The sequence below is a fragment of the Monodon monoceros genome, unplaced genomic scaffold (genome assembly GCF_005190385.1).
Source record: "Monodon monoceros isolate NGI ecotype Baffin Bay Population unplaced genomic scaffold, NGI_Narwhal_1 Super_Scaffold_11, whole genome shotgun sequence".
NCBI classification, from domain to species: domain Eukaryota; kingdom Metazoa; phylum Chordata; class Mammalia; order Artiodactyla; family Monodontidae; genus Monodon; species Monodon monoceros.
Window position 1 is genome coordinate 10,950,117 of NW_021703767.1, and position 26,037 is coordinate 10,976,153.

Below are 26,037 nucleotides of genomic sequence, written 5' to 3' on the forward strand. Positions count from 1 at the left end.
CGCTGGGAGCATCGAGGAAGGATCCTCCTCTAGAGCCTTTGGAGGGAGTCACATTTTAAGCAATCATATTTTCAATTTATATATTGAAACCAATATATAATTTCTTAACAGTATTTCTTAATATTATTTCTTAATAACATTATGACCAAGAATTTTATTGCATTCATTTTCAGGGCAGTTTGTTGTTTAAAATAAGGTAATCATCAAAATGATACATATTGCTACACAGTTGTTAATTAGGCTTCCATTCCTTGTGCTAAATGTATACTTGTCAATAAAATAGCTGCAAACCTTGATTTCATACTTCCAGCCTCCAGAACTGTAAGAGACTAAATTTCCATTGTTTTAAGTCACCCAGATTGTGGTACTTTGTTACAGCAGCCCCAGGAAAAGAATAAAGGAATTGCTTGCTGTGGTCCAGCTGGGAGATGATGTGGTCTGGACCCTGGAGGCGGCTGTGGAGGACATGAGAACTGGTTGGACTCCAGATACGTTTTGAAGGTGAGAAAACAGGATGGGGACTGGATAGGGGATGTGGAGGAAAGTGAGGAGTACAGGATGTTTCCAAGGTATAGAGATGAATATATATTTAAAACCAGAAGCGTGGGTGACATCACCCTGGAAGTGTGGGCGTGAGAGCAGCTGGAGGAGAGGTCTGGCCTGAACCTGGAACAGCCTGAGGCTGAGTCAGGGAAGTTGAGGAGGAACCAGCAAAGTGCCCTCGGAGGAGACCAGAGTCAGGAGAAGCGGAGTCTGTGATGCCTTAGAAACCAAGAGAGGAAGGCTTTTCAAGGGGGAGTGAGCGAGCAGCTGTGCCAGCGCCTCTGATGGGAGAGTGAAATGAGGGCTGAGGGGAGCAGTGAGTGAGGCAGGTGGCAAAAGCGAGTTCAAGGGGTGGGGGGGGGATGCACTTGAATACAAAAGGCTGGGCTTCTTTTTGCTCCTTTCGCCATTATCTTCATTGAGACTGAGAAGAAAGGACGAACGTGGATAACTCTTTTGAGAAGTGTTTTTTCAGAGAGAATTAACAGCATGTTTTTGCTGATGGGAATGACCAGAAGACCGAGAAATCTGATGATGCAGGAGGGAGGAGGGAAATTTGCTGGGTGATGCCTCGGCAGGTGCGAGAGGACAGAACTCTGGGCACAGGGAAGGCGGGAGTCCTCTGTAGCATCACGGGCCGTCCACCCAGGACAGGGGTTGGACGATGTGGTTACAGATGCCGGGAGGACAGTAGGTGTGGTTTGAGCATTTGTGGAACTTTTCTTCTAACTGCCTTAATTTTTTCAGTAAAATAGGGAGTGAGGTCATCAGCTGAGAGTGAAATTGGGCCAAAAGGATACTGGAAGTTTGACAAGGGAAGGAAGGAAATATCTGCCTGGGGGTGCAGAGTCAATGGACTAGGGGTGTGGCGCTGTGCCAGGTCTCTTGAGACCGGTCAGCAGAGATGGGTTTTTCTCTAGCCACATTCAGCTGCGCAGGTGCAGGCACAGAATGCGTGAAGCATTTGACTATAATCAGCACGAGAGGATCTAGAGAGTTGAGGGGTGACCACAGCGATGGAATCTCAGCTGGAGTAGGGAGGAAAGTGATGGCGCGAGGGAGACGAGACACAAAGAAAAGATGGTAGGATTGGCAGGTCCCGGCGGGGTTGACAGAATGGATTGTGGGAGCTGGGGTTCAAGAGGGAATGACCTAGAAAGATAAGAAAGGGAAATTGAGGTGTTGGGTGATGTAGCTATTGGTAATGACAAGGTCTAAGGTATAACCAGGGAGCAGGTGACAAAGGGAAGATGGATGGTATGACCACTGGAGCAGAGGAGATGATCAGGTAATGGAGAGGCCAGCGTATTAGAGAGTGGATACCGAAATCACCCAGAATCATACGAGATTGGGTGGAAAGAGTAACAGTGAGCCAGGAGCTGAAGTCATCAAGGAACAAGAGGGTGTGGCCTGGGGTCCTCAGATGACAGAAGTCTAGGGAGTTTAGGACAGGACGGGCAATGGTCTGGATGGGGCAGAGAGCCAAGGAGGATGGCTGCTCTGCCTCTAGGCCAAGTGGGAAAGGGGTGTGGGAGAGAAAACAGTCACAATTGAGAGGGCTCCAGGGGAAGCAGGGGCTCAGGGGCGATCCCAGTTTCAGCTGGGGCAACAAGAAGAAAGAGATGTTTTAGAACAAGCTGAAGAGATGAGAGATCTGACTGATGACTGTGAGTCCCAGGGGCACAGAGAGTAGGTTTTGAGAGTGGAGAGAGAGAGGTGAAAGACGGTACGTCCTGAGCTAAATGTGGATTGGGTTGCCGAGAGTGAGGGACGATCTGGAAATCCTAGCCTGCTCGTGGTGACTCTCATAAACCAGAATAAAGCATCGTAATATTAGTCCCAAATTCTCAAGGCAGTAGCAGAGCCAGGCTGGGGGGAGGGGAGGAAGGGGGAAGGCAAGAATGAATGCGGGTGTTGCCAGAAGCATGTAAAATCTGGGATCTGGGACGCCCTTCCTCATTCCTGCCAGCGGTGGGGTGAAGCCAGGGTGGGGTCTTAGGCCTTCTTTTGAACTGCACTTGTATAGAAAGCATTGCCTTCGGTTTCTTAGGTTAGAAAAATGATGAAAAATCCAGGAAGGAAATTAACGAAGTATATGAGAAGGCAATTAACAAGGGAAAAAAACAGAATGACCATCAGCGTGAAAATAAGCTCATGCTTATTAATAATAGGGAAAAATGTAAGTTTAAAAGAGAGACAGCTCTCGACACTTGATTGGTAAAGTTTTTTTGTTTTTTTTTTAAATAACATGATTAATACCATGTATTGGGGGATGTTAGAAAACAGGGTCTCTTCAGGAATAAAGACACAGACCTACTAGAGAATGGACTTGAGGATATGGGGAGGGGGAAGGGTAAGCTGTGACAAAGTGAGAGAGTGGCATGGACATATATACACTACCAAACGTAAAATAGATAGCTAGTGGGAAGCAGCCACATAGCACAGGGAGATCAGCTCAGTGCTTTGTGACCACCTGGAGGGGTGGGATAGGGAGGGTGGAAGGGAGGGAGATGCAAGAGGGAGGAGATATGGGAACATATGTATATGTATAACTGATTCACTTTGTTGTAAAGCAGAAACTAACACACCATTGTAAAGCAATTATGCTCCAATAAAGATGTAAAAAAATAATAATGATTAAAAAAAAGAAAGAAAAATTTAAAACAAAAAGAAAACAGGGTCTCTCAAATCTGGCTGTTGGGTGCGTCAACTGGTACAATGACTTTGGAGAGAAATTTTTCAATAACTAGTAAGGATGAAAATGGAAATACCCAATGAGTCAGCAATTCAATGTCTAGTGAAATACTCACATGTATGCCCTAGGAGATATCTGCCAGCAAGTTCACTAGAGTTTTGCTTGAAACACTGTAAACTTAGACATGCCCATTAAGAGGCAAGTGGCTGGACTTCCCTGGTAGCGCAGTGGTTAAGAGTCCACCTGCCAATGCAGGGGATGCAAGTTCGATCCCTGGTCAGGGAAGATCCCACATGCCGCAGAGCAAATAAGCCTGTGCGCCACAACTACTGAGCCTGCGCTTTAAAGCCTGCAAGCCACAACTACTGAGTCTGCGTGCCGCAACTACTGAAGCCCGCACGCCTAGAGCCCATGCTCTGCAACAAGAGAAGCCACTACAATGAGAAGCCTGCGCACTGCAACAAAGAGTAGCCCCTGCTTGCCACAACTAGAGAAAGCCCGCAAGCAGCAATGAAGACCCAAAGTAGCCAAAAAACAAACAAAAAAAAGAGGCAAGTGACCGAAGTGTGTTGTAGTCACACATGGCACCTTATAGAACATCAGAGATCAATGAACTAGATCTACATGATAGATCTCAAGATGATAGTGTTGAATGAAAAAAAGCACGTTACTGAAGCCTCCACATCCAGTTAGTTCATTAAAAATCCAGTTACTTCATTAAAAATCCACAAAGCAGGGCTTCCCTGGTGGCACAGTGGTTGAGAGTCCACCTGCCGATGTAGGGGACGCGGGTTCGTGCCCCGGTCCGGGAGGATCCCACATGCCGCGGGGCGGCTGGGCCCGTGGGCCGTGGCCGCTGGGCCTGCACGTCTGGAGCCTGTGCTCCGCAGCGGGAGAGGCCACAACAGTGAGAGGCCCGCGTACCGGAAAAAAAAAAAAATCCACAAAGCAGTATCATGAATTATGACCAAATATGTACATAATAAAACATAAAAGGTGGATATAAATGATGCACACTGACTTGAGAATGATGGCTACCTCTTGGGAAGGAAGGAATAGATGAGAAGAGATACAAAAAAAGGACTTCAACTATATCTAACATTTCATTTCTTTAAAATAACTGAAAGAAATAGAGCAAAAATACAATATCTGTTCAATCTGAGTGACAAGGACCTCAAGTTTGTTATAGTATCTTCTGTTCTTTTAGGGATGTTTGAGTTCTTTTTAAAGTAGGATGTTTCTAGTGTATCAATCCATGTGAAGGTTTTAAGAAAGCAAGCAGAGTGTGAATAGTGCTGTAAGGTGAGGACCACAGTTGTTAGAGCAATCACGTTTCATCACAATAGAGATTTAACCGAGAACCATTTCAGGATTAGGAAGGATAAGGGAGTATTGAGCAAACAGAGATTCCTTTAACATTTTGCTTAACCACACTAAGTAACTTATTCCATATTATTATATTTAGATCTGGTAAGAGAGAAATGGAAGAGGAACAAGCTTTCAAAACATTGGCCATAACTGCCTACTTCATAAAATCAGCGTCTTTAAAATTCCTTGTGATTCTGCTTTGTGAACAACTTTTTGCTGTTGTCTTAAAGGTAATTAAAACGTATTTGATTGGGACTTCCCTGGCGGTCCAGTGGTTAAGACTTTCTGCTTCCAATGCAGGGGGCACGGGTTTGATCCCTGGTCAGGGAACAAAGATCCTACATGCCGGGGACTTTCCTGGTGGTGCAGTAGTTAAGAATCCGCCTGCCAATGCAGGGGACACAGGTTCGGGACCCTGGTCCAGGAAGATCCCACATGCTGCGGAGCAACTGAGCCCATGCGCCACAACTACTGAGCCTGCACTCTAGAGCTTGCGAACCACAACTACTGAGCCCGCGTGCCACAACTACTGAAGCCTGCGTGCCTAGAGCCCGTGCTCCGCAACAAGAGAAGCCACAGCAATGAGAAGCCCGCACACTACAACGAAGAGTAGCCCCTGCTCGCCACAACTAGAGAAAGCCCGCGTGCAGCAATAAAGACCCAACACAGCCAAAAATAAATAAATAAACTTATAAAAACAAAAAAAGATGCCGCATAGCCAATAAGTAAATAATTTTTAAAATGCTATCTTTAAAAAAAAAAGTATTTGATTTGAAGAGTGTTATGAAAACCCTTGAGATATCACAGAGTCCTGGGAAGGGGTTGCTCCACTGCTAATCTAATTATCCCTTAACTAAACCCACTGAATCGCCTGCTTCTAAGGCTGGGAGACAAGTGGACAGTGTCCAGGCTCTTTCTGGCCACATCACCAAACCTTTCTGTCAAGGTTCTTTGTGCTCCCCACAAAGAGAAGGCCCCTGGCTCATGCAGACATGTGGCTCTCTAGTGGATGGGAGCTGGTGGAGGAGAATGAAAGTGATGACGGGGGGGGAGGCAGGATGGTGAAAGACAAACCGGACAAGCAGAATAAGAACAGTGGTGGGAATAAAAATCTCTGTTGCAAATAAAAGTTGGAGAATTATTGGAAGATGTCAAAGAGGTGCTCAGCAGAAAAACAAAGCACAAAACCCACGTCAAATACAGTCAGTTCTCGTCATGCCTGATACTTCTGTCATACACAGTTGCTACGAATGCTGATTTAGAGAAAAATAAAACCACTGCTCCTAGAGGAAATACAGGGTTAGGCTCCTGCGAGCGCCTGGGCACAACATCTGTGTCAACCCGTCGATACATAATCTTGCTTTATCTGTGTGTTTCTTTCTAATGACCCCTAACTTAATATATATTGTTGATCCGTTAACATTGAACAAGGCCTACAGCACCATAACTTGGGCCAAAACAAAGCTAACCTAACACATGTATTTTTTACGTAAGACACATCCCAGCCTTTTTGTGCTTAGGGACAACAGACAGCATTTCAGCATTACACAGTGGGCGGGGCACACGGGTAGGGGCATTTTAAGCAGTAAAATCACCAACAAAAAGCACGCAAATGCAAAACACACGACACTAAATTGACGGAGAAAAAGACACTTGTCTACAGTGTTAAGACCTGTTCATCCTTGGCTGCGAACAGATTCACCGGAGACTCAAAATTTTGCCACTGTATCTGTGAATGACCACAAAGACACCGTATTGATTTGGGGGCTACAGATAAATTTTTGTGAGTAGGCAAATTCACAAAACAGAATCTTTGAATAATGAAAATTGGCTGTACCAGTTAACAGTACCAGTTAATCTCTGTCCAAAAAGCAAAATCTAATCTTCCACAAAGAGGTGCTCACATTTGGGGATCCACATGGACAAACAGTGCTACATCCAAGTCACATCATTTAGCTCAATACAAGTTTATGGAAACAACGGAGTCACCCACTTATTTGGAATGGAGAGGTCAGGGGCCCATTTTGCACAATCCTGACTTCTGGCATTATCCACTGAACAATGTATCCTTGTCTTCACTCACAATGCAATCATCTCGGGGCAAATCTCTGGGAAATGAAGTGAAATCACATTTCCTTCCCCCAGAGGAGGCACAGCTTAGCCCCAGGTGTTCTGGAGAAAAGGGTTCAGTTGCAGTACGCAGACAATTCTGCCCCTTTGCAGCAACCCAAAGGTCTTGAGCACTTTGGACACTCGGTCTGGCTTCGGGAGTTTGACTTTTGTTAATCTCCCTGTCGGGTTGCGGGTAGCTGGGAGTGTGCAAGGTTATCTGGGTATTGCTGCTGTTGCTATAAACTTAGGGGCTGATTTTTGGGGTCATGGCGCAGCTCTCCAAAAACCAGACCTCACCACCACCCAAGAACTTCCCGGTCACCACACCGTCTTCCTCCTGTGGACTCACAGGATGCCTTGTGCCTGTGTTTGGGTCTAAGTCCAGATGCCTTAAAACTTTGTTCTCAGAGCAAACAGAACGCCGGCAATTCAAGCCCAGCAAATGACCATGCTGGCCTCTGGAGCTCCCTTTGCTGTTTTCTTGTGATCAAGGACAGCGCCTATTCTGTTTAGAATTAGAGTGATAGCCTCACAGAACCCCCTGGCAGGCTGTGGAAACAGCTATCCTTACCAGAAGATGAAGAGTGTGCAAAGCCTCTGAGAAATTCTCTTAACCCTTCCCCATCTCCTTATCCTGCCAACCAGCAGGATGACTGAATAACCCTCCACCCAAAACCCCACCAAACTGGGGGGACAGTGGACCTGGTCCAGGGCCTGATAGACTTGGAAAGGCTCTTTGAGACCAGCTTGTGCACTGGAGGCTAAGAGAAGATAAGAAACGGTCCGTGATCATGTGGTCCACTGAGGAGGTCTCTGACCCAAAGTTCTACGCTCATCCCACTGCTATGCTTTTTTCAAGGTGACTGAGAATCTCACAAATTGCCCTGGAAACTCCCCACTATCAGCACCACACTGGCCTGTGTCCAGGTGCAGAAAACAGGGCAGGGGGTGGCAGGTGGCCTTCCAGGTGGATGCCAGGTGCAGTCATCTCTCGCTGAGCCCTCCAGACCACAAGGAGAGGATGCTGCATACTTTCCAAATGCTCCCTCACGCCATTTCAGAGCGCCCCCAGGTCAGGTAGGGGCCACGGGGCAATCACTACACTGTCTAGTCCACTCTGTCTACTGCCGGGGGACATCTGAAAACCTGGCCTCAGCCCTCTTTGTACTTCTCCATGATGAGTCTGTATAATCATTTCGTTCTCATGAACATGTGGGCAGCATGGGAGGTTGGTCAATTAGGAGGCACCTTTCAGAACAAGTTAATATGCATAGCACTCATTCTTGGTTCTTCAAAATGGTCCCTTCACTTCAAGAAACCCTTAGCAGCCACAAAATGTCTCTTCACCAACAGATGGCAACTTGGACCCTCCCTGAATTTCCAGGCTCTCCTGCACCCCAAGCCCTTTCCCGCCATCACACCATACCTGCCCGTTCCCAGGCGTTTCCAAAACACACCTTAGCCACCTCCCATCTCCCACCACCCATGCTCCACACTAGTTGCTCCCATGCCAGCTTAAACGCCATCTCTGCTGGAAAACTCCCCACCTCCCCCCACTCCAAGTACTAACGAATCCGGTTCTCCGTTTCCACAGCACTTGGTATGAACCTCAGTGAATGTTTTTATTATGGCCTGTCTTCAGATGGCTGAATATTTCCACCTCCCCCATCTGTGAGAGGCTTGGGGTCAGGGACACAGCCCATTCGTCTTTGTATCCTGCCCAGGGCAGCACCTGCCATGTGTGTGCCCTATTAACACACCCCTGGGGAAATGTGGAGAGAAAAAAGCTCTGTGGGAAATTATGGAACAGTTTGGAAAAACATGACAAAAGGAGGCCTGATCTCCAGGGTACACTAACTTTCCTTCCAGTGTTCTCAGGACTTCCCTTTGAAGACCTGAGATTAAAAGCACTCCCAAGGAGTCCCGGATCCACTGTCTCCCTTCCTATAGTGATGAAGCCCGGGGTCTTGGTCCAGGTGTGGGACAGGAAGGGCACAGGGTACCAGGTCAGTCAGCGTGGCCCGGGCTGCAGGGACTGGCAGAGGCCTCCTCTAGAAGGGCGCAGTGTGCCCAAAGTGGACATTCAAATCCCCAATCCCAACTCCTCCCTTGGTAGCTTTGGAGGAGTCACTCATTTTCTCTTAGCACTTGAGTGCCCCATTTGTAAAACGGGTATAATACTGGCCTCAGGGAGTTGTGAGGAGGGGAAAGGTATAATGTCCATGTTGAGCTTTTGCTGAAGGTGTGTGTGGTATCCCTCAGGTGTGTCAGGGTGGATAACTCCTCTTCTAGACTCAACCAGAAGCATGGACACGCAGCTCATGCTTTCAGTGCTCCTCTATCTTTTAATTGGTATTTCATCTCAATCAACACAAACCTGGTCTTTCAGCAGAAGGCTCACTTGGGCCTAGTGGTCCTTCCTTGTGGACATTCCACGGGACAGGACTTCATCGTCTCGGGTTCAGATGCTTCTGTGACCTGACAACATCTCCAGGAAGCAGCTTCCAAGGCACCCCTGGGACTAGCTTCTTGGGTCCACAGCCTCCATCTTTCTCCACCTTCCTGAGCCCACCTTATGCAGGGAAAAAAAAAAAAAAAAAAAGGATTTCTGGAAGCTCAACCCTGTTCCAAGTGGACCACAAATAGGGTAACAAATCTGAGGAAGAGGCCCCCAAAGGGAGCACTCTGGAGTTGCTGCTTCACCCCGACACCTGGCCTCTTATGCTTCTGTGTCTCCTTTCACTTCAGCAGACTCCTATCCCTTCGTGTTTATTCTCGGGAGTTTCCATCCAGTCTCCCAGATCTGGCCCCCCAATTCCTCATCCTGCCCGCTCCACCCTCTGGTCTCCAGCTCAGGACCTCGAGGCATCTGTACATGCTGTGCCATCTGCCGACACCATCACATCATGGGACTGGCTCCGCATCCTGCAGGTCTCGCCTTCCCTGTCCCCTCCCGACCACATCCTCTGCTCTTGCCCTTTGCAGCACCCCCCATGTGGCAACACCCACACCGCTCTGCCTTCCCAGCTATCAGCCCCGCAGGACTGTCTCTGCCCATGCTCTACTCCCAGCACTTCACTGATAACCGTCCACTGAAGGGGCAAACCACCCAAACAGTGCCTCTGCCTGCCGCCAACCTGGGCAAGAGGACCCAGGGCAAAGAAGCAGCCCGGAGGTGACCTGCACATAGGCCCTGCTCAAACCCTGGCATCCCAACAGGCTGCAAGGGGGCAAGGGCCCCTTAGTGGCTGAAGGTCCAGCTATGAATCAGCGCCTCAGGGGGAAGGGACAGTGGCTTCATTTTGGAGCTTCCTTTTGGAGGGGAACTGGCACACAGCACAGCTGTCCTACTTAGCCAGCCTCCTTCCTAAGCCGCTCTAAACTGTGCCACAGGATTCCGAACACTCGATGACCTGGAATGCCCAACTGAGTCCGTTGATTTCCTAGGGGCTAGCAACTGCAGGAAAAGAAAGTGTCAGCACCACACTCAGGACACGAGGACAATTGCTACTATCTGAGTGACACTAACTCACCCCTGACACCCAGGTGCCTGGTTTAACCAGAGAGAACAATGACAACCTCAGTGCCACCGGATGGAAAAGACTCCATGGCGTCAGGGTCCCCAGCTCAAGATCCCAGCTGTCACTTGGTACTTGTGGGGTCAAGTTCAAATCTCTTGGAGTCCGTTTTCTCATCCAGAAAACAGGGGTAACACCACTCCCTCACAGAGCTGCTGAAAGGGCTAAATGAGGTAACAGATTGTGTGCAGCAGCACAGCATATGGCACACAGCACGCACATAGTACACTGCAAGGAAAACGCAAGACGCACCTCAGAGAGCACCTGAGCGACAGTACATGGAGACCCAAGCCATTTGGTGGAGGAGCTTGTGATCCCTCGAGCCCTGGCTGAGAGCCTGAGCTTTCAGGAAATCCCTAATGAACAGGAAGAAGCATATTTTCCCCGATAATCTCCACTTTATCCCTTTTATTTCCAGTGTACAGTTCTTAATGACCCTCTTGACTGAACTATTGCTCTTCAAAGAGACTTTTTAATAGTTTTGCTTCTGGAGGAAGTTGAAGCTGGATGCTGCCCGGGCTCTTAAGAATAAGCAAAGGGCGGAATCTGATCGTCCAGGGCAGAGACAGGCAGCATCCCGGAGGGAGGAAGCCTCGGACTAGTTTGGAGCTGGGCTCCTCCTGGCTCTTGGGGCACCTCTCTTGCACATCTGTCTGTGCTTCAGTCTCACCATTAAAAAGAGGCAGAGGCCAGATCTCTGGGCTCCCTCCGGCTTCAATATGATCTGACTGTGTAATTAGTACAACCAGAGATTCAACTTAGTAACCGGCACTTCCCCCAGCAACTTGTGTGCAGAAGCTTTGTCATTTGGGCTGCTGATGGACGCCCTGTGCAGGGCCCCGCTGTGGGAAGATGGAAAGGCCGGTCAATTTCTTCCAATTCACCAGCTCTGAGGAGACTGAGGAGGAGATGCCAGTGACTGTTCCAGCAAAAAGCCTCATCCTCACCCACCACAGAAGCCAGCCCACTGCCAGGGACCCCAGGTCCTCAGCGTCCCAGGCCTGGGGCAGAGACCACATATGGAGCTTTTTAAAGGAGAATTCTCAGACTGTGGTGTAAATTCAGGCTCACAGAACAGATTATCTGGCACTGGCCAGAAATGAAATTTCAGTTGGTTTCTAGATCAGTTTTCCGGTAGGTTGAGGGCACAAGGATTTGGGGCACATGAAGGCACACCCGCCGGGTTCTCTTCCGTAACTTGCCTCGTTGCCAGTGTAGTCAGCTGAAGCCAGGATGCTGGATGTTGACTTTATTTTCTTCTCAGCTTTGCTGTCTCTGGCTTGGTATTGATTATTCCTTTATGTGAGTTATACCAAGGTTACCACATAAAACACAGGACACCCACATAAATCTGAATGTCAAATAGACAATGCATCATTTTTTGCTATAAGCGTACTCCTTGCAACATTTGGAGCATACTTATGTGGAAGCTGACTCGTTATTTATCCGAAATTCAAATTTAATTGGCCATCCTGCATTTTTATTTGCTAAATATGATAACCCTAATTAAATCAATTTTAAGCAAAGACTAGCTGCTTCTTAGTCTCAAAGTACAACAACATTTCAAACCCAACTTTTCCCCTGCTAACAAAAATCTCTCAAAGCAAAACCTGTCTTTTTATTTCCAGGACATGTTTTTAAAAATATGTCTATGAGTATCAAATAAAAACAACAACAAAAAAGATGGATCTTCTTACAAGTCCCCCTAACTTAAGAGCTCAGCATGCCACTAGCCACAGGCATGGCGCCAGGTAGCTCTTTGGGCGTCCCCAACTCAACAGCAATTGGCTTCCGACTCATCAGGGTAACGGGCAGAAGGGAGGAGGTGCAGAGTTCAAAGGTGGCCACTTCCCCAAAGAGGTCTGCAGGCCCGAGGGACAGTGAGGAAGCAGTGCTACTGGCAGAGGAATGACAGGTAGCAGTGCCACCACCAACTGCCACAGAACACACACGCCCCTCTACCAAGAGCAGCACCCACCACAGGGACAAGTTCATTGCGAGAGGAAAGGAAAAGTGACTGCCCAGGAGTCAAGGGACAGACACATCCCACCTGCCCTCACCGTGGCTTCTCCCAGTCTTGAACCTGCGCTGGTAACCGGGAGCCCCGCCCACACGCTGCCAGCATTCTGGGCAGACTGGAGCTGTGAGGCTTTGGATGGGGCACAGTGCTGGGGGAGGTGACGAGGCAAAAGTTCTTTAAAATCACAGACTTTCACTCTGATCAAAAGTTACTCGTGTAATACGATGGTCTTAAATTTTTATTTTGCATGGTGGTATACAGTCTGAATGACTAGCGTGTAATCCAAAGTGGTTTTTATAATCTTTGCTCTTCAAAGCAGTGTTAGTGCTGCTGTAGGGCAAAGTCCTCACTGACAAATTACATTCGTGAAACACAATCGAGCAGGGAGCGCTGATGCCATATATTACAAAGTGGCTCTAAGGAGGCCATTGCCCGACTTTTCACAGCAAAGGGGATCAAGAACTAAAAGTACCTTAGAAAAATCAAAGGGCACTGAAAGCACCCTCTTACATAAAGATCAGGCTGGTCAGTTATTAATCCATGGTGCTCAAAAGTGAGAGAATTAAATAGAAGGCTAAAATCTGGTGAATCTTCTCACTTCCTCTTCTTGGTGGAATACAGCTTTTCTTCAAGTGGGACTGGGACGATCCCTTCACACTCTTTCACCTCCTGGGTCAGAGGGTGTTTTACAATATTTGGTCTAATCACATCAATGTCTCGAGACAAATGCTCCATTATGCCTTCGACAGTTGTTGTCGGTGCGTAAAAATCCACCAAGAAATACCTGCAATAAAATAAAAATTTGTGAATGTGCTGCATTCTGAAATACAGCAATCCCACTATTTTGGTCTATGTTTTTGTCTTACTCCTCTCCACATACAGACATCAACTACCTACAAACACACATACACATCTTTGTCAAAACAGAAACTGCCAGCTGACCAGCTGAACCTAAGTGTAGTGCTGTGCCCGACCCCCCTTCCTACGGCCTTTCCCATTACACTCCACTGAATTCTTCAAACCATTAGTTGATGCTTTCTGTGAAAACATCTATGAGTCTTCTAATTTTCCAAAGGATTTTACAAGTGACTTAACACACCTAAGAGACAGTAAGTATCAGCCATACTTCACAAACTAGAAAAAGGTTAAGAAAGGCCTGGGACTCATCTAAGACTATCCAGCACATTCAAGAACTGACAAGGAACAAAAGAAAACTGCTTGAACCTTGGGTGACAGAAAGAATTTAACATTCATCTACTCAGACCAGACTAATACAGACAGACATCTCATACAGCTCACTGGTCTTCAGTCTTAACTGTAGTTTATCAGTAGTTTGCTGTATGCCGATGCAAAGGAATAAGTGTCTCTATTCCCTGCCCACCCCACCCATGCTCTATTGCAAAAGTTGAAGCCTCACTTGTACTGTTTGGTTTGGACCACGGTGCTGTTAAAGGACAGTTTTCAGCGCAGTATTTCAGAATTCTACAATGTTCCAGCTGGTTCAGATGACCTTTGACACCACTATTTGGTTCCAGCCACACTCTTCTCCCAAGCATATTCCCATCCTAGGTCTTTGCACTCTTTGTGCCTCTACCAGAAATATTCTTCACCCTAGTTCCACACAGTTCATCCCTCACTTCCATCACGTCTTGTCCAAAAGTCACCTTGTCAGGTAGCCCTTCTGCCCCACCCACCCAGCCTCATCCCTCTTACCTCCCTTTCTTAATGCTTTATTTTTTTCCCCATAGCACTTTATCACCACTAACACACTGTATATTTGTTTACAGTCTGTCTCACTCCACTGAAACATAACTGCCCTAGGAAGAAGGACTTTGTTGCTACATCCCCAGCACCTTGAACATAGGCTAACATACATCAGGTCCACAGTAAATATTTCACAGTGGTGTGCTGGCATGAAAGGTGGAATTCTCACAGAAAGCAGGAAAGACCAAAGTAAAAATGAACAAATTCAGCAAGGAAGAACGTTATTAGAAAAAGTACAGCATTTTGTGTAGTTCTACACAAGGAGAGGGTTCAAAACTCGTATGAAAAATTCCCAACTTCCCATGTGACCATTCACAAGCCTAGTGGGAAAGTTATTCAAGTAAAAATAATTAAAAGTTAAACACAGAAAAATATATATCATGCAAAAACACTAACCAAAAGAGAGTTGAAGTGGCTACAGTAATATCAGACAAAGGAGACTTCTGAGCAAAAAAAAATTATCAGGGGAAAAAAGAGACAATACTTAACGATGGGTTCACCAAGAAGACACAAAATTCCTAAATGTGTACTTACAGATAACAGAGCTACAACATACAGAAAGTAAAAACTAACAGAACTGAAAAGCGAAAGAGACAAATCCACAATTATAGGTGGAAACTCTTAACATTCCTCTCAGTAATCAACAGACCTAGTATACAGAAAACCAGCAAGGTTAGAGAAGAAGCAAACACCAGCCTCAACCAACTGGATCTGACATTTATAGACCCCTCCACCCAACAACAGCAAGATACATATTGGTTCTCAAGGGCATACAAAACATTTACCAAGGACGACCATATTCTGGCCATAAAATGAGCCCAGAATATGGGTTCATTTTCAATACATCTAAAGGGATTCGAGTCATACAGAAAAATCTTGAGAAAATCCCCAAATACTTGGAAACTAAACATACATCTAAATAACCTATGGGTCAAAGAAGAAATCAAAAGGGAAATTACAAAATACTTTGAATTGAATGAAAATGAAAACAACACATCAAATTTGGAGAATGCCACTAAAGCAGTACTTAGCAGTAAACTTACAGCACTAAACATCTATGTAAGACTAGAAGAAGGGCCTCAAATCAATGACCTCAGCCTCCACCTTAAGAAACTAGGAAAAGAAGAGCAAATTAAATGCAAAGTAAGACCAAAAAAGAAAATAATAAAAATCAGAGCACAAATCCCTGAAGCAGGAAAAACAATAGAGAACATCAGTGAAACCAAATACTAGTTCACTGAGATCAATAAAACTGATACAATTCCAATCGGATTGATCAGTAAAAAGAGATAAGATACAAATTACCGGTATTTAGGAATGAGAAAGGTGAAACGACTACAAAGTTTACAGATATTAAAAGAATGGTAAGGGAATATCATAAAAAAAACTTTTGCAATAAATTGACAACCTAACTGAAATTCCTTGAAAAATACAAACTGTCAAAACTCACTCAAAAAGGAACAGATGACCTAAATAGCTCTATATCTATCAAAGAAATTAAATTTGTAGTTAAGAACCTTCCCACAAGGGTAACTATAGGCACAAATGGTTTCACTGGCAAACTCTACCAAATGTTTAAGAAAAAAATACCAATTCTGATACAAATTGGTCTGGAAAGTAGGACAACACTTTTGAACTTGTCCTGTGAAGTCAGCATTACCCTGGAACCAAGACCACACAAAGACACTATAAGAAAAGAAAAAAACAGACCAACATCCCTCATAAACATAAATGAAAAGATTTAGAACAAAATTTTAGCAAACTGACTACTAAAATATATAAAAAGGACAATATATCCTGACCAAGTAGGATTTAGTCCAAGAATGCAAGATTGGCTTAACATTTGAAAGTCAATGAAAATCACCATATTAACAAACTAAAAAAGAAAAACCATGTGATCATTCCAATAGATGCAAAAAACAGCATTTAGCAAAATCCCATATCCATTCCTGATAAAAACTCTCAGCAAGCTCGGGAAAGAAGGAATCTTCTACAACCTTATAAAAAGCATCTTTGAAAAACCTACAGCTAACATCATACTAACTGGTCAAAGTCTGAATGCTTTCCCCTTAAGAGCGGGAACAAACAAGAACGTCTACTCTCATTACTTCTATCTACATTTTACTGAAGTGCCTTGCCAGTGCAACAAGGCAAGAAAAAAAAGAAGTAAAAAACATCCAGGTTGGGCTTCCCTGGTGGTGCAGTGGCTGAGAGTCCGCCTGCTGATGCAGGGGACACGGGTTTGTGCCCCAGTCCGGGAAGATCCCACATTCCACGGAGCAGCTGGGCCTGTGAGCCATGGCCGCTGAGCCTGCGTGTCCGGAGCCTGTGCTCCGCAGTGGGAGAGGCCACAACACTGAGAGGTCCATGTACTGTGAAAAACAAACAAACAAACAAACAAACAAAAAAATCCAGGTTGATAAGGAAAAAGTAAAACTGTCTTTATTTGCAGATGTCACGAACGTGTATACAGAAAAATCTGAAGAAGCTTATGGAAAAGATACCAGACTGTAAGTTTAACAAGGTTGCAAGATACAAGATCAATAAACAAAACTCAACTGTATTTCCATATACTAGCAACAAATAATCAGACCTTGAAATTAAATATTTAGTGATAAATCTGACAGAAGATGTGCAAGACTTGTAAATTAAAACTATAAAACATTGCTGAAAGAAGTTAAAGAAAACATACATAAATAGAAAGGTATACCCTGTTCGTGGGTAGGAAGACTCAACTTGTTTAGTTGTCTGTTTTCCCAAACTGACATAAAGAGTCAAAAGAATCCCAGTCAGGGGCTTCCCTGGTGGCGCAGTGGTTGAGAGTCTGCCTGCCGATGCAGGGGGTGCGGGTTCGTGCCCCGGTCCGGAAGGATCCCACATGCTGCAGAGCGGCTAGGCCCGTGAGCCATGGCAGCTGAGCCTGCACGTCTGGAGCCTGTGCTCCTCAACGGGAGAGGCCACAACCGTGAGAGGCCCGCGTACCGCAAAAAAAAAAAAAAAAAAAAAGAATCCCAGTCAAAATCCTAAGGCTTTTTTGTTAGAAATTGACAACTGATTCTTAAGTTCATATGGAAATTCAAAAGACCAAGAACAGCCAAAACAACTTTGATAAAGAATGAAGTTGAAGGACTAACACTACCTGATTTCAAGACTTACTATAAAGCTATGGTAATCAAGACAGTATGGCATTTATATAAAGATAAACAAATAAATCAATAGAATAGGGAGTTCAGAAATGGATCCAAATGCACAACTGATTTGTGACAAAGGTGCAAAGGCAATTCAGTAAAGAAAGGATAGTCCTTTCAACAAAAGGTGCTGGAACAATTTGATATCCATAGGCAAAAAAATGAGCTCTTTGATCCATGCTTGTACCATATACAAAAATTAACTCAAACTAGAACCCGAATCTAAACATAAAACACAAAGCTAGAAAACTAGAAGAAAACACAGGAGAAAATCCTTGTGACCTTGGGTTAAGCAAAGATTCCTTAGACATGACACCAAAAGCACAATCCATAAAAGAAAAATTTGATATTTTAGACTTCATCAAAATTAAAAACTGCTCTTTGAAAGATACTCTTAAGATAATAAGAAGACAAGCCATGCACTGGGACTTGCAAACTCATATTTGATAAAGGACTTATTTCTAGAATATTAAAAACTCTCAAAGTTTAATTAAAAAAACAATTTTTAAAAATGGACATAAAATTTGAAAAGGCATTTCACTGAAGATATACAATGGCGAAGAAGCATATGAAAAGATGCTTAATACCACTAGTCGTTAGGGAAATGCAAACTAAAACCACAAAGAGTTACCTACTAGAATGGCTAAAAAATGACCATACCAAGTGTGGTGAGCATGTAGAGGAACTGACACTCTCATACACTGCTAGTGGGAATGCAAAATGATACAACCAACTTTGGAAACAAGTGTGGCAGTCTCTTAAAAAGTTAAACATACACCTGCCATTACGATCAAGCCATTCCATTCCTAGGTTTACCCAAGAAAATTAAAGCATATGCCCACAGAACAACTTCTACATCGATGTTCATAGCAGCTTTACTTGTAACAACCCGAAACTGGAAATAACACAAATATCCATTAACATGTAAACTGATAAGCAAACTGTAGTATATCCATAAAATGGCATACTACTCAGCAATAAAAAGGAATAAACTATTAATACATACCACTGATGAATCTCATAATAATTTCGCTGAGTAAAAGAAACTAGAGTAAAAAAGAGTACATACTGCCTGATTCTATCTAAATAAGATTTTAGAAAATATAAGCTAATCTATAGTGAAAGAAAGGAGATCAGGTGGCGGATAAGTGGAAGGAAGGATCACAGGAGGCAGGGGGAAACTTTAGGGGTGACCAATTTATCATCTTGATTGTGGTGATTTCATGGGTTTACATATATGTGCAGTTTATTATGTGTCATTTATACCTCTACAAAGCTGTTGATTTTAAAATGGTATGTAGAAGTTGAATGAGCAGGACTTGGTGAATGACTTGATATAGAGTGGTGGTGATGAGGAGTAACTACAGCTGATGAAGACGCCGAGGGTTTTTCAAGAAATGAAATAAAGGGCTTCCCTGGTGGCGCAGTGGTTGGGAGTCCGCCTGCCGATGCAGGGGACACGGGTTCGTGCCCCGGTCCGGGAGGATCCCACATGCCGCGGAGCGGCTAGGCCCGTGAGCTATGGCCGCTGAGCCTGCGCGTCGGGAGCCTGTGCTCCGCAACAGGAGAGGCCACAACAGTGAGAGGCCTGTGTACCGCAAAAAACAACAACAACGAAGAAATGAAATAAAAATGCCAATTCCTCCACGACCTGGCAAACTTCTTGATCACTGACTTGCACGTGTGCTCAACAATGAGACCACAATTTGGGCTTACTCTGAAAATTACACACCAACCTGGCCAAATCTTCCAAGGTTTAATTCTACTTGTTTATTTCTACTCCACAAAGCAGGCACTACGGTAGCAATCACCCAACTTAAGAACTGCTCATTTGTTCAATGGTTAATTATTGATTACTTACCTTGAGTAAGGATCTGAATTAGAGCCTAAAAAATAAGTGTATGAAGTACCTAGGGGTAAGATGGGAATAAAGACACAGACCTACTAGAGCATGGACTTGAGGATATGGGGAGGGGGAAGGGTAAGCTGTGACAAAGTGAGAGAGTGGCAAGGACATATATACACTACCAAACGTAAAATAGATAGCTAGTGGGAAGCAGCCGCATAGCACAGGGAGATCAGCTCGGTGCTTTGTGACCACCTAGAGGGGTGGGACAGGGAGGGTGGGAGGGAGGGAGACGCAGAGGGAAGAGATATGGGAACGTATGTATATGTATAACTGATTCACTTTGTTATAAAGCAGAAAATAACACACCATTGTAAAGCAACTATACTCCAATAAAGATGTTAAAAAAAAAAAAGTGTAATCGACCTTAAATTACCTTCTCCTTGTCAACTCTCAGCACCTTTCCCACTCCTCCAACCCCCAATAATTATGGCCGCCTGGTGGCCAGGGCTGGGAACGCTCTCATTCAACATGGCCTCCAGCATCTCTCTTCCCTTTTTTTATCCATTTGTTCTTTCATCCAGTATACATCAAAATGTCTTGCCTAGCTACCATGGACAAGTTATGACCTCACCCCTCTGTCTGTTAACATCCCACAATACTTCGTTCTATAGCAGCAGTTTTTCTTTAAACACATATATGTCCTCTCTGAGCTCCTTGCTCTTTCCCTGCTTTTCGTCTAGTTTCCCTAGAAGTGTCTTCCTCTTTTGCTTTACTCCACTTAAAGCCCTGATAGCCGGAGGCAGTGCACTGTGAAATGCCATCTATTACACAGGGTAACATATGGAGGGAAATGCTTAGCGAGGGCCTGACATGCTCTGGGCATAGTTACCACTGCCAGCCCTGTAAATGCTCCACATCCCCCCACCAGAGGGTACACAGGTGTCTCTTGCTCTAGTGAGTTAAGCCTGCCCGTCTTTACGGTCAAGTATTCAAGTTACTCAGATACCATATCTGGGGTTCAGCAAGCATTGTCTTCTTCCATTTTCCATTCTTCTACACCACAGAGGTATTTTTGTGGGCTAGCCTCTGAGTCTAAACATGTTTCTAAGAGAGAGTGTGTTTACGATAGCCAACAAGCAACTCATCTGCCCACAAATCAGTTACCGTGCAGTCTTCCTGAGCAGTATCCTCCATACACTGGCATTCACCAAATAATGCTAAGAAATAACCCAAAGCTTTTTGGATACCATTTTGTGATAAGGGTAAAAAGAATACCCAAGGATGGAAACTAGAGGCCAGATATTATTTCAGAAATGTAAAGGCAAGTGTCTTAGATAGAACTTTCTTTTAAACAGTTCCTGAGGGAGAGGAGGAGGAAGTGGAAGCTCCACTCCATGTGGCAACTCAGGAAGTGCAAGAGGAAGTGGTGCTGGGTGCTGGTGTGGGCCCAGCAGCCTTCTCCCCAGCAACAACTAGCACTGTTCAAAGTGGTTTCCTACACATTATCTCCTTTGAATTTTATAATGATTAAGTCGTTAGTTCAAGGTCACTCAGTTACTAAGCAGCCTCAGCCAGGATTCTAAGAGTACATCTTTTGACTCCAGGACATAAGAAGCCACAGAGAACTTTGGGATCACAGGGTTACAGAACCCCAGTGAAGGGGGAGAGGACCGTGAAGACGACGCAGTCCAACCCCTTCCGCTGCTTTCAAGGGAACTGATCTGCACCAGGTCACAAAGGGAGAGGCAGGATCCAGACTCCAGGCCCCTCAGCTCCCACTCTGTCAACTACATCTCTTGCTAGCCAGCAACTGGCATTCTGAAGGTTTCTCAAGGATAAAGAAAAGCACTAGAAAAAGGTCTGGGAACCCTAAGCTTGGCTTCAGGAGGCTCTGTTACTACCAAAACCCCTCCAGCCTTTACCTTCTTTTAGCTACTCTGCCTTCCCTCTACCAGTCAGGACACTCATCCAGCAACCAAACCCAAACAAAAGCACTGGCCAAGATGCAAATGGGTTAGTGCCCACAGCCACAGCTGTGACAGTCACTTCATGCTTATCACACTGTTGATCTACGCCTGGGGCGCATGTGGGCAAGACTGCTTCTACTCCCATGCTCCTTATTGCACTGTGGAAATTTCCACAAAAAGGAAACACCACCAAGACAGAGAAGGGGCTAGGAGTGGCTCAGAGATGGGCAGATCTTACTGTATTCAGAGTTAAAAGCTAACCTCTTGGACTTCCCTGGTGGCGCAGTGGTTAAGAATCTACCCGCCAACGCAGGGGACACGGGTTTGAGCCCTGATGCAGGAAGATCCCACATGCCGCTGAGCAACTAAGCCCACGAGCCACAACTACTGAGCCCGTGTGCCACAACTACTGAAGCCCACATGCCTAGAGCCTGTGCTCCACAACAAGAGAAGCCACCGCAATGAGAAGCCCGTGCACCACAACGAAGAGTAGCCCCTGCTTGCTGCAACTAGAGAAAAGCCCGGGTGCAGCAACAAAGATCCAACGCAGCCAAAAATAAAATAAATAAAATAAAATAAATTAATTTTAAAAAATAGCTAACCTCTTACCTCCACATCTCCCTCCAGGGAACCAAGCTGTCCCTCCCCACTGTGAGGGAAACAAGCAGGAGTCCAGGACAATCTCTATCTGCCTTAGCGGCCCAAGCACACAGGTCAATAGTCCTTTAAGGCTTTCCCACACAGAGATGCACTGACCAATTCTTGGTTACTGCCAGGATATATTCTTCTTCTCACTGACTTATCTTGGACAAACTTAACCATCAATGAACATCTACTATGGGCAAACCTCAGGAGACTAAAAAGATGAGGTACACATGGCCTTGACCCCCTGGAACATTGAGTCCAGCTGGGGAGAGAAGTCACAAGGGCCACAGTGCTAGCAGAAACCCAGGCTTCCAAGACCTGCACACATCTCCCAGTCCCGCAGGAGACTGTGGAAATGACGCGGCGGTCATGGACACCTGACTCCTAGCTACTGGGTTTTTCTTTACTTTTTGAATTTCATTTTATTTATTTTTTTATACAGCAGGTTCTTGTTAGTTACCTATTTTATACATATTAGTGGGGTTTTCTAACCACAGGTGACCTAAGGAATGACAATGAGAAGTGAAGCCCAGAAACAGCCTACTTGGAGTTGTAGGTCTGGGCAGCTTCTGATGCCGCAAGGATCCCTTTCCCATGACAACACAGGTCCATAACAGACCTGCAAAAATAGGAATTAGGTTGACAAAACAACCTCGGAACTCCCTACATCCCACTGAAATCTGCCATGGAGAAGCCATTCTGAAATACAGACGAGCTGCTGTTCAAGGAAGGGGGCCAAAAGAGGGGCTCGGTATCTCCAGAGGAATCTGCTCCACCTTTATCCCACAATGAGATAACGATGTTTGCTTCTTCCCCTAACCTAGCTACGCAGAATCAAAACACAAGACCAAACGTTGTAACACGTCTAACATGTAGACTCGTATCTCCATTCTCGGGATAAGCTCCTCACTCAAGGTAGTTTACAATTATGACTATAATTACAACTGCCTAGACATGCCCAAAAGCTGACATTCCAATAAGGAAAAAAAAAAAATCAAGTTCTCCAAATAGCCAGTTTTCCATTCTCCACATTTACTCTCATCAGTGATTAAATCAATATATGAACCAATCATTTTGGAAAAATCCAGTTTAGCAATCTCAAATCTAATTACAGTCTACATTCCCAGCACCTCCAACTACATGTTCAGTAGCACCACTGAAATGGTTCTGCACACCAGGTAGCCAGGGTAGCACTGCTCTCGCCTTCAACACAAAACCCAGTGGTGTTGACATTTCAAGGTGTATTGTCCCACATGTGGTTCTCATTATAGAATCACTTCCTCCGCAAGGTAGACATCAGCTTCTCTCTTTTCTATAGAAAAGCACCTGGATTTTAGGTGGCACCAACGCTGCAGAAGTAGAAGCAAGGAAATGACGGACACCGGCAAGGAGAGAAAGGACAAAAAAGGTTTAGTACACTAGTGCATTTCTCATCACAGTCCCATGTTCAAAAGCTGGAGGAACAGGGAACCATCTCGTAGGCAGAACTGCCCACGTGGTCTTGAAGGTGACAGTTAACCCTTTCTATGTTTCTTAAGACACGCACTACAAAACTCTCCACTACATGACTGAAACCCCAAAGAGATCTGAGAAGACCCAGAGAAAGGGCTTGCCCAGGACAGACTGAGCCCAGTGCCACCAAGCATACTCCATCCCCAGCTCAGCTTCTCGAGGGAGCCAGCAGCCCTCAGCGTCCTTTCTGCCCTCCTCTCCAGGCAACAAGACCCACAAACCACTCAGTGGCCTCCTGACACAAGGCTCTGCAGCCTGCCAGCCCTCACCCACCCGAGTGGCTTCTTGCAACGCACCTAAACGCTAAAGGTTCTATTTGGTTTTTATTTCACTTCCGTCTTCACCCTACAGTTACAAGTTGTCCATAGAAAGTGCCTGCTTGAATGTGAGTTTTCTTTGTCTGTCTCTCTCAGTCACGCACTCACTCACAGCCTCGCTCCCCCCCCCTCGCAGATGAGTGGAAATTTCCACTGAAGCGCTCAGTGGCTCCCCGTGAGTGGGGTGGGGGAGGGAGAGAAGAGGGATTTGCAGCCAGGAAGCCTCTTCAAGCCTTTTGGAACATAGGAAACAGATCCGTTTGAATGCCAGTTCCTAGACTGTATCGGTTAAACCTTGCTGGATTCAGGCTTCACTGAAGCAGTGAATTATTCTCCTTAAAACCAAGACAGCCTCTGCATGGAAAAGCCCCATTCCTTTTTTAAAATCCGTTGGGTCTCATGCATTTTAAAAACTACCAAACCTGCTGCAGAATTCTTACAAATCTTGGGACACTGCCACTAAAAGGAAACCTCCAAGGCCACAGCAGCCCTGCCCTGAAACCCCATCGTGAAGCACCTACACACAAGAATGGGGTCAGGATGCTGGCCTGGACTTAATGCTGGCAGGAAAGCACAAGAACATAGAAACGTTAGCTAACGGGAAAACTACAGAGGAGAATCAATCTCCTCTAGAGAGGGTGCCAGCACTCTTGGAGTTAGCTGCAGACACATTTGGAGAGCAAGTCAGTAAAATTCCACTGATTCACCATAGAGCCAGTTATTTTTAACATTCTGCTTACCCGTAAACAGAAGGGCGTCTTATATGTAGGCCCGCAGATCTTTGCTATAAGCACCTATTCACATTTTAAACACATGAGAACAGACAAAGGAGGGACAAAACAGGCAAGAAAAACCTCCTTCACTACTTAAGAGTTCTCATACACACACATTCTGAAGTCAGCCCAATCGCACTGCAGTGAAAGCAGAGGTGGTAAAAACAGTCAAAGCAATCTGGGGCATCCTTTTACAAACAGGCACAAGCCCATCGCTGCATTATAGACTACGGTTTCTTCTAAGGTTCCCTCTCCTGCACCAGAAATCCCTCCTAGTCTCAGTCCAGCCCCATCTAGTGGAAAGAGAGCCTTAAACCAGTCTGTGCAGCCCTGGAGGAAGATGCTAAGGCAGTTCTGGCAGAGGGTGACTGATACTGTGATTCAGTAAAAACCTGCCTCTTCTGAGCAAGGGTCTAAATGAGCACTTACTCCCTTCTGCCTGTGTAACACTGTCCCCTTTTAGACACCAAGGAATACAGAAAGAATTTTCCACAACAACCACCTTGCCTTTCCCAGAGAGTTGATGAGGGTACGAAGGTGAGCATGTGAAAGCACAAAGGAAAGATAATCTGGGGGGGCCCCCAGGAGACCAAAGCAAATCCAGAGCTGAGAATAAATCCCAGCCCCTCTAAGACCATTCCCCCCCCCCGACCCCCCACTCTACCCCCAGCTCCTAGTCATGCTCCAGTAGTTTACAGACGCTGCCTCGTGAAATGGGTGGTGAGTGAGGCCAGAAGCCTCTGTCGGGAAAAACGGTCCGAAGACCCAAACTTCCCAACCATCCCAACCTGGCCCAAACAGCAAGAGGGCATCCGGTCAACTCTTCCCTGTCACTAGGGGACATAAATGACTCGTCCAATTCTATTGACCCTCAGAGATTATGCGTTTAAGTAAGTTTCTGTGGATCAGCCTGGGAACTTAACCATCAAGTTGTTCCAATGGGAAAATAGGTTCCCAGTTATAAACAATAAACTTACAGACAAATTCCTGGAATGTAACCTGTTCCCAAAGTCAGGACTGACTATGTTAATATTTGGAATATAATGATTATTTTTTTTGGCATAAACTGGTAACAGGCTTGATATAATAATAAACACCAGGTACCACTTTCAAGGTACCACCTCCTCCTTTTGGAAAGCTTCCCAAGTAACCCTAAAGTAGCACTATCTCTCCTACCCTAAGCACTCTCTCAGTCCATTCTTCTTTCGGGCAGGCCTACTTGGCATGTGTGTAGCAGGGGTATGGATTTGGGGGAAGGAGGTGAGATGGGAGGCAATCACTCAACATGATGGAAGTAACTGCAAGAGAGACGCCTGGCTGTCAGCCTCGGCCAGAGGGACGGTTCTGTGCTGGGCCCCTGCGCTTACAGCCCCTTGGCTGGTGCCTAGGTTAGCCATATGCAGTCATGTCTTTAATTCAAGTGAAAACTCCTTGAGATCAAGAACCACAACGATCCTAAGAACCATCCTGAGACCTAGGAATGCCACTAGGATATACCATTTCTTCCCACAAAATGTAAAAGCAACAAACACTTAAAACCAACAGGACCACAATGCAATGTGGATTCACGCAGGGCATCTAGGGCTCACTCGTTAGCCAGTTAAAAAACTGGCTCTCAACATATCAACCTCAGGAGTCAAACCAGTGCCCCACCAAAATTACAGACACGTTTCACGGCCTCCAGGGCTGTTTGAAAAGAGCCCAAA

At 45.5% G+C, this 26,037-nt stretch overlaps 1 protein-coding gene across 1 annotated transcript in view; it reads right to left on the reverse strand.

Moving 5' to 3' along the window:
* Positions 1 to 12,519: 12,519 nt before the first annotated feature.
* MRPS6 (mitochondrial ribosomal protein S6) overlaps positions 12,520 to 26,037 on the reverse strand; it is a 66,185-nt gene continuing 52,667 nt past the window's right edge. Inside the window, exon 4 of the mRNA XM_029214134.1 lies at positions 12,520 to 13,100. Coding sequence (XP_029069967.1) covers positions 12,911 to 13,100 — 190 coding nt within the window. The 3' untranslated portion in view covers positions 12,520 to 12,910. The remainder of the gene's footprint in view (positions 13,101 to 26,037) is intronic.